We start from the raw sequence: 9,423 nt of genomic DNA on the forward strand, positions 1-9,423 counted from the left end.
TTTTGTTCACTACTTGATGCATTGTTTAGAGCCCTGTGAAACGTGTTACGAATTATGTTGTGCTTGGTGTAAATTAAATGCGCAAGGTTCGGAGCGCAGAAGTTCCTAATTGATTAGTGATTTGTTTTTCATTTGATTTGTGTCAAGTTACATTTCACCATTTTATTTGCTTTAAGTTACATTTCACCATTTTTTGTTTTATTCATGTATTTTTATTCATTAAACTAACTCCAGAAAGTACGACCTGATGACTTATCTAGTTAAATGGACCATGTTACGAATTAGCTTGTGCTTAGTGGAAGCTGGATGTCCAGATTCGCAGTGCAAAATTATACGAGAGTTTGTGTTTGATAAAGAGCTCCGTTTTAACGTGGTGCGGTTGTTCTTTTTTCCACCGTCACTAGTATGTTCAAGTATGGGACCCTTTGCCGTACCCTGCATGCTCCATCGTGGTCTAAATTGGAATGCTTCTTGTTCACGAACCCCCCCCCCAAAAAAAAAAACACTTTCAAGGGTATACTACCCGTGCGTCTATGCTCCAGCATGATCATCGATGTATGCAGCTAAGTTTTTAATAATTTCCATACAAATCATTGATAAATCATCGATACACAGCTTGATTTTAATGACCTGGCGGCCAGAGGCTTCGTTTAAAATTGGTTTCACGCCATTAGTGCTACATCAAAATTTCTGCCGACAGGGGTCCTACGACCTCACATCTACAAATGCTTAAACGCGACATTGGTGCTACTGAATACTAGCATTTATCTGTTGAACTGCTGCTCTTAGTTGAAAACATTACTGTTATGCGACAAAGCTTACACTGCAAAAACATATACCTGTCATTTTCTCTACTGCAAATATGTATACCGTCATTACTTATTCATGACATTGATTTTACTGCAAAGACTTATCATCGATATTAGTGTTGCACGACAAAACTTATGCTTTGAAAATGTGTGCTCGTCATTTCTTCCGCTGGAGAGGCATACATAGCTATTACTTAAACAAGAGTGAACTCCTCCTGCAAACACCTATATGCGAAATAAGTGGTACATTATAAAACGTATTTTTAAAAAAATGTATACCAGTCATTACTTCTACTGCAAAACCTTTCACCGCCAGTGCTCTACACGGCACGTCGTCTGCTGGAAAGACTTAACCGCGACATTAGTGCTACAGCAAAAACTTGTGATAAAACTTTTGCTGTACAAGTGATGACAGGTATATGTTTTTTTGCAGCGTGAGTTTCGCCGTGTAGCTCTTATATCTTGCATGTATTTTTACAGAAAAATTATTGTCGCGCATCATTAAAGGCTGTACAAGCTTTTGCCGTGTGTGTAATGACATGTATGTCTGATTTGTGGCACTATTATCGTGACTCCCTTCAAATTAGTCTAAAAATACGATTGCTAAAGGCTAAATAGCTCCGTTTAATCGACAGCTTCGTTCTTATCACAAAATCTCCGGAGCTCTGTTTAAAAAAGTTCAGTTGTTATCACAGGTGGTTCCACTTAAGCAGTCACATGCCTTGCACCAATGGTACTGCATCAGCATGCTAGGGATCTGATTTGCTCTCATATCTTCCAGAAAGCCCAAATATTGCTCTCACGCCTCCGCCTATGCATAGGCCCCTTACAAACCAGTTTTGATCGAGATAAATCCGCCGTTTACGACTCAAGCTATGCGTGCTGCTGGATACATGACTATAGCTGTGATATCACTGGCAGTAAGCTGAAGATCGGAAAGACTCAACTTAATGTTTCTCCGTCCTTCCCCTCGGGGTACGCGTTACAATACCCTAAGCAAAGCAGCTTGTCGATGTTCTTGTCTCGAACATTTCGTTTACTAAGGGGACGCAAAGCCCTAACCTCTTTGTCGAAAGCCCTTGAAAAATATATCGAACAAAAAATAGATGTCTTTTGACATCTCAAAGAGCGTCATCGTGTGCCGTGCGTCCCGCGTTCCGCCGCCGGTAACCTGTAGTATTCCTTTCCAATTTTCGTTCGGCCATACCTGGGTAAAATGGACCACTGCGAGCTGTTTTACGTGCACCGATAGCAGACGTTTTCACACGTGATCGGTTCAAGAGCAAGGTTCGTTGTCCCTTATAGGTCTGCATTACTTGAGGTTTGAAATTCTGATATTCTACCCCCTTCCCTTTCCACCCAGCGGTGTTTCCATTACAACGCGCTTAGTCGACAGTCTTGCGGCCGGGAACGCGCGCAAGAGCGGCAATAATCAAGGTGTTGGAATGTGGGATTAACACACCGCTGTTTGCGATTAGGATTGTCCTCTCGGTCTTAAAAATGGGAATAAGAAATCTGTTTGCGGTGGGCCCCAAGTTCCATAAAAAACGCGTCCCCACCCATACAAACATCATTGTGAGTGAGGCCGCAAGTTAAGCGAACCTCACTGTCTGCTGAACGAAAATTGCGTAGTTTTGGCTCCCGACCCAGCCACCTACGCTTTTGATACGGTTAGCTTTGCACTTACTAATTGCTGGATCATGCAGGTTTCAGTAAGTAGAACACTTTAAAATAGCTTTCCTGGGATATATCCAAAATGTGCACGCGTAATTTATATCATCTGAGAGCTGAGATGCAAGATGATGGGTCACGTAAATGATTTCAGCTGTTGCAATTGCGAGATGACACGATTTCCTCAGAAACTGGTGGCGAATGATGGCTAACAAAAGTGGAAAACACAGAACCAGAAGTTATCAGCTTCCTTCAAAACAGGCAGAATTCAATTGCTTTTTTTCTGCTGAGAGACCTTTGCTCTGGCGATTCCCCAGCTTTATAACGATATCAAAAGTAAAATTATGAACAGACGCTTTCAATGAAGACGCTTTTAATGACAAACGTCAACATCAGACACCAAAAAGGTTTTCATTGCGGTTTTCAACATTTCACAAATCGCACGGGCGCATCATAGGACCCACGCCACCCTCCGACCACACCACTGACCTCAGGGGTGCTCATACATCAGCCTCCGCCGTCAGCCTTCCGCTGACCTCGGAAGCATGCTCGCCGTTGGCGCAAAGCATGTTTGCCACCCCGTGTTATGGTGCTCGGCGACGATTAAGGACAGCCGCAGGGGGCTAACGCAGTGCAAGCGCACTTCATTGACACAAATGCGGTTCAAGGCTGGTCTGAACGGATACCCGACGGTCGGTGGTCTGCGCATGATCTTGATGAGGATGATTGTCAAACTTGATCCGCATTGCGTCCAATGCAGGCGTTTTCATCGCTAGCGGGCCTTTAAACGCGCTCACGCAAGATTGAGTGAGTGGTGCTCAAATGGGCTGAACGACTGTTTAGAACGGTCCTTTCCGAATGAGTTCTTGGTAGGATGAGCGCATAAAGCAAAATTATAACCCGTGAAAGGAAACGCGACATGTTTGGGAAAGGTGCACAATGCGCCCGGGAACACAAAACTTTTGCCACATGTGTTGCATGATTAAGTGTGAAGCTCCATCCTTTCATGGCGCCCACCTCGCCTCAATGTGAACAGCACGCTTAGCTGAAGAGAACTGCGACATTAAGAGGCCCACTTCGCGCACCACAAATTCGTGGCAGGATCGAACGAGTCGGGAACAAATATATCGTCAACGGTTATAAATATTAAGCATCATTTTTTTTCATAAAGCACTGCTTCCGTTGATGTGGATTGAGTTGTTGCCTGTCAGGGAGCGCACAATTTCTTGCCATCAGCTAGTCATGATAATCGACCTGGCCTACGCAAATGCCACTTCTTGGTCGGTATGCTTCAAGTTTAATATCTTTGATGCGTACTCCACGATCTTGAATTCTGATGGCAGGCTTCATATGTCTTCTAAACTCTGTTTTGTTTGGGCTATTTGTTGTATGCTTTGGCATCATTCAGCCAGGTTTTCAGCATCTTCCTGACTGCGCTAAATTGTATTATTCTGCCACGACGTTTAATAGGTAAATGAATGCAGATCACTTTTCGTTTACTTGCTCAAATGTAATTTACCCGGTTAGTTATCGTAACTAACCATGTACGTTTGAAGAATCATTGACATGGATTATATCACATACATTTCATGATCACATGTGTAATCAGTGTGCCCTGCGGGTGCGTCCACTGAGACGCCGCTACAGCCAGCTCACGGATCATCAGCGCCCTGGCACGCCTCATTGGTGTGGGTGCGTTCGCGGTCGGTGCAGCGGACACCGGCTGCCCATCTACATCGGCCACCGTCTCCGGCATCGGGCGGCCGTTGGTCTCGGGCAGGAGCAGGCCGGCGAGGCCGCCCAGCAGGGCGAGGCCGGCGAACACGGCCGACGGCGCGCTCTCGTGCAGCTCACTCACCAAGTCCACCACGAACGGCGAGAGGGCGGCGCCCACTCGTGCCGCAAGCTGGCGCAGGCCGCACGCCAGCGAGCGGACCTCGGTGGGCATCAGTTCGGCAGTGAACACCATTATCGTGTTATATGCGGAGGAGACACCGATCTTGGCGACCACGCCGAGTACCAGCCAGAACGTGGTGTCCTTCTGCACGAAGGTGAGTAACATGGCGGCGGCCTGCAGCCAAAGGAGGAGGATCAGCGAGGGTCGCCGTCCCAGCCGGTCCAGCAGGGGAAACACTAAGCTGGAGGGAATGTCTGCGAGACCAGAAAACACCGCCGCCAGATGCGGGCTCGCCGCCAGTTGCGTCGTGTCGAACGAGATACCGAAGTAGGAGCCGGCAATGATGAAGCCGAGAAAGACGGCGATGAGCGTTCGGCGGCGCATGTGCGGCGTCCGGACCAGCTGCAGCATCATTTGCAGCGGACTGTGGCCGCCGGCGGTCTTCATAGTGGTCTGGCGGGACAGCATGTCGTTCCGCGCCTCCGCCATCAGCTGCAGCACCTCCTCCTCTGGCAGCTCCCGACGGCCGTTCCAGCGCGCGCCCCGGCGCAGCACGGCACACGCCTCCGGGAACCGGCCCTGCAGCACCAGCCAGCGGGGCGACTCGGGCATCAGCCAGAAGTTGAACAGGAAGATAAGACACGGCACGGCGTACGCCAGCTGGAGTAGCCATCTCGTGCGGATTAGGTACGAGCCGAGCGCGACGAAGCAGGTGCCAAAGGCGAATGGCATGATTGAGACGATACCGATCGCGGCGCGCCGCTCGCTGCTGCACAGCTCCAGCATCAGCACGTACTGGCTGCTGATCATGGCCGACATGGCGACGCCCGTCAGGAAGCGCACGGCCGCGAAGCTGGCGTAGTCGGTGACGAGCGCGACGGTGAACGCGCAGGCGATCAGCAGCAGCATGGCCGGCAGGAAGACGGGCCGCCGGCCGAAGCGATCAGCCAGCTGGCCGCTCACCACCGAACCGCACAGGCCGCCGATCATCAGCCACGACTGCAGCAGTGAGAGCAGCGGCTTGCGGCCGCACACCAGCGTCCACTCGGTCACCACCGTCGACACGTACACGGACGGGTCGAACGCCCAGCGCTGACAAGCGGCGGTCGAGTTAGCCGCGTGGCAGCGCGGCGTATCGGACGGCAGCGAGGCGAAAGTGGCGTTGGCGGCGAAGCCGTCGGCGCATCTAAACTTGGGCGTGGCGCCGACGAACATCATGGACATGGAGAAGACTGGGAAGAGCAGCCACATAACGGACATGTACCCGATGAGCAGCGTTTGCCAGCGGCCGGTGCCGCAGCACCGCTCCAGCACGTCCTCGAAGAGCACCTCCGTCTTCTGCTCGGACTTCTCCTCAGCCTTGCCGCTCTCTGCCGTCTCCGCCATCGCGACAGCTTGCTTGGTCACGAGCACTCCCAGCGGTGTCCGCGTGCGTCGGGCTCAGCGACGCGTCACGCTCCTCTCAGCGCACTCCGTGACCCTGGCCCACGCACACGGTAGGCTCGCGGAGGCTCCGCGCTCCGTCGCCGCACCGCCGGACAGGCGCGAGTGCTTTACGTCCTTCCTACTACTGGTCGGCAGAACCTGCCTCCGCCACCCAACGAAGGCGAGTGGCCTTAGTTCCGCCGGCCGCCGCGACACGTCCGACCGGCCTCAGTGGCTCCCGCCCCACTGCAGCGGCCGTTTACGGAACCTCCTCCAGACGCACTTACCACGCTGCTGTTCTGGAAATATAGATATGCGTGCGCGCCCACTTTGCAATATGCATACGTTAGAAGCGGTAGCCGAAGTTGAGAACGGGTACAGCAACTGTAAACCTCTCCCAGTTCCCGCAAAGCTTAACCAAATTGTGTGGTCCGAGGTACAACAGGGCCACTTGAATTGTTTTCAAAGTACGGCTTTGAATATGTTGTCGGACCGTTCGCCAGTCGGCCTCGAGTAAAACCTTGACGTTTTCAGAATGATCCGATTTCTTCTTGGGTCACTATCTCTCACCGAACTTTAACCGTATTAAAGCGAAGCACCGTCGTTTGGGCTCGCGGCGTATCACAAGTTCAACCGTCATACGATTTGTAAGCCACGATTTCGTACGACACACAAGGTGGCTGGAAGGTTTTGTAATCATTTTACATGCAGGTTTGTACGTTTTTTTTTGTCGTAGTGACAAAAACGCCGCCGAACACAGTCTTTCCACCGCACGACACGAAAATACCGGACGCTGTAACTCCAAAACAACTCAACTGAAAGACTCGGAAATGTCACAGGCATCTTCAGTGCCGTTGGCAACTCATAAGACCCATTTTTATCAAGATTCGAGGGATTAGGGTGCAAAATTGACATTTGAGTGTGTAAAAACCGTGATACGTTCACATGTCGATGCTGTTTCGTTATCCCATTGAGCGTTTTATAATTCAAAAAAATCGGTAGCAAGACACCACTAGTCGCGTGTGGAGTATCGTGTTGCGGGCCTGAAGTGCATTTGCCGACAAAGATGGGAGTGGCAGTGGCGCCGAAAGTGGACTTTTTGGCGCTCAACTGGACAGTTTGGCGCTGCATGAGGAAAGGTGCCCTCGGGCGAAAGTCCACCCTGATTTGGCGCCGGTTTTGGCGCCGTGCGAGGACCGAATCGTAGAAATATGTTTGGGGTCCTAACGAACCACTGGTTTGATTGACAGCAACCGTCGTTAAAATGCCACGCTCAACAGCAAAACTTTAATATAAATATTTTGTTCTTGTCTCTTTCGTCGGCTTATGAGATAAAAAATACATTTGTTGGCGCTCGCCCTGGACTTTGGCGCCGTAAGCGCCCAGAATGGCTTTGCCATTAAAAACAAGTGTCAGTTTTTGCTTCGGTTAAAGAAATTCTTTGGCATTAGCTGGCATTAAGTAAATGTAATTATGCTGCGCTTGTTCTGCATGCTCTGAGCAATGATGGTGCATTAATATGCTTTCATATTCTTGTAGCACAACGTTTTCTATTTTCGATTTCCGAAATTTACGTGAAAACCTATGAGGATAATACAACGCTCGCTTGATCCTACAACGCATCTTAAGTTTTAGGTTTCGGTACAAAGGAGCGCACGGACAACCACGAATCTTTCGATAAGTGAAAGGGGACATGAGCGGCATATCCGTCCAAGGCAGTTAAGCTCACTTTTTGGTAAGAATAGGCCAGAAATTAATCTTTTCCATTTTAGCAAAGAAATACGTCCAATCTGGGCGCCATAGCAACGCGTTCTTCTCGTCCTCGTTCGGCGCCATTGAGGTGGACGGAGGCGTCATTATGGTATGCCATACTGATTGTCCACTAACGACGCCTTCAGAAAGCCACATTTGGCGCCGTATGTGGAAAACATCTGAAAGCATGTTGGAGCAAATAAATGCAGCTTAAATAGTGCAGAGATACCCATGAAACTTCAGGATAAAAAAGAGGATATTGACAGCGTTTTAGTGCGGCATGGATTAGTCCTTTGATTGTCAAAATGTGTCAGAAAGAGGTATTTTCCATTCCCAGAAATACATTAGGTCCAGTATGAGCGCCAAAGCGGCGATTTACCCTATGTGTCCTACGATGCGATCCTGTTGATTGTCCACTTTCAGGACGTTCAGAGAGCATAAGGTTGGCGTTGCATATGAAAAACTGTGGAATGTTGCTCCCATATATTCTTTTTTGATACATCAAACTCAAATGTTCTTTCAGATATATTTTGGGAGGCATTCTAGTTACCGTAACAGTTCGTTGATTGTGTATTGTTCTTATGATAATTGTCTTTCCATAAAAGTATGGGTGCATCACTGTTTCAACCGCCTTTGTGTGACATTTGGTGCTCTGGCATTAGCTTAAAAGCAGGGGTGTAATTTCCTTTTTGGTTAGATGCGGGAGGGCGATCCATTCTTCGTTCACCCCATCTTCAGGAAGAAAGTGGGCAAAATCCTGGGGGAAGCCTACTTGTTCGCATATTTTGGGGTCAGATTGGCAAATTTGGCACCGTTTGTATCTGCGCATGTACGCTTGTAGAACATCAATCTGAATCGAGCTGATATTTCAAGTGCCCAAAATTATGGCTGACAGTTGGGGGCAGATCTCTGCAGAAATAATGGCGATCTTGGCTAAAGAAATCGGGTCACAGAGCCTATGGTAGGTTAGTTTAGGTAAGGTTAAGTTAGGTAAAGCTAGGTTAGGTTAGGTTAATCTAGGCTAGGCTAGGTTAGGTTAGGTAAAGCTAGGTTAGGTTAGGTAAATCTAGGCTAGGTTAGGTTAGGTTAGGTAAAGCTAGGTTAGGTTAGGTTAGGTTAAGTTAGGCTAAGTAAGTCTATGCAGAACAGGTAAGTTGGGTTAGGTGAGGCAATCGGTCCAGCATTATCGAAAAATTTTCCACTTGCGGCCGTAGTTGCCTTCGATCAGATCATAGGTAGCACGAAAACTCCAATCAGCCCCAAAGACTCCGCATTCGGTCAAAAGTTGAGGGAAGAGAGCGGTGGGATTCTGAAACCATTTCGTTTGAGGCAACGCCCATATGCGCAATGTTGAACTCCGAGAAAGTTTTTGGAGTTCGACCGTGTATCTACAAACGCGGCAATCGTTTTAGTCTCTCCCGATTTGCGTGATCCTTGACTGCGTGGCAGACGCGCGGGGAGTTCGAGGGGGGGGGGGGCGGCGCAGGGGCGGGGGTCCAAAGTCTAGTATAAAATATAGCAGCAACGGCGTACATTTCACGACTGCCCAATGGGTTCCCATGTGAAAATGCCCTTCTTCAGGCCCACGGCTTTCTAAATCTTGAACATATATATGCATAAAAAGTGCATAGAAATGAAGCTTGAGCAATTCGCTTTCGATTTCTAGGATCAAAAGTGTGCGCCGTGGCACTCATTTTTGAACTACCAGGCGAAGGGTAGACCGATGCACGCGTCGCGACGTCCAGGCGAGGGATCGAATCCCGCTGCCGCCAACTCTTTTCCGCAGAGCTGAGATGGATCACGGAGTGAATACGGTCACTGACTGGTGCTAGAACCAATGAGTGCAGCAGTATTCTGGTTAGCTTTATA

General features: G+C 49.1%; 1 protein-coding gene across 1 annotated transcript; it reads right to left on the reverse strand.

The window, feature by feature from the left end:
• Window positions 1–2,194: 2,194 nt before the first annotated feature.
• On the reverse strand, window positions 2,195–5,763 carry LOC119102946 (solute carrier family 22 member 16-like). The gene is made up of 4 exons (XM_037226395.1): window positions 5,354–5,763; window positions 4,816–5,230; window positions 4,339–4,551; window positions 2,195–2,206 (listed from the first exon to the last, which is right to left on the reverse strand). Exons 1-4 carry the CDS (start codon window positions 5,761–5,763, stop codon window positions 2,195–2,197), a joined length of 1,050 nt encoding a protein of 349 aa, XP_037082290.1.
• Window positions 5,764–9,423: the final 3,660 nt, after the last annotated feature.

This window comes from Pollicipes pollicipes, unplaced genomic scaffold (assembly GCF_011947565.3).
Source record: "Pollicipes pollicipes isolate AB1234 unplaced genomic scaffold, Ppol_2.1 Scaffold_5724;HRSCAF=6776_pilon_pilon_pilon, whole genome shotgun sequence".
Taxonomy (NCBI): domain Eukaryota; kingdom Metazoa; phylum Arthropoda; class Thecostraca; order Pollicipedomorpha; family Pollicipedidae; genus Pollicipes; species Pollicipes pollicipes.

Bases quoted from the DNA above. Each gene is read 5' to 3' on its own strand.
- LOC119102946 (XM_037226395.1), bottom strand. From the start codon at position 5,763: ATGGCGGAGACGGCAGAGAGCGGCAAGGCTGAGGAGAAGTCCGAGCAG. The intron at 5,231-5,353 runs GTGCGGTTCGGT...CGACTACGCCAG, and splicing joins TGGCTGATGATCGGCGGCCT to CTTCGCGGCCGTGCGCTTCC. The intron at 4,552-4,815 runs GCCGGCGGCCAC...CTTTGGCTGCAG, and splicing joins GCCAGACCACTATGAAGACC to GCCGCCGCCATGTTACTCAC.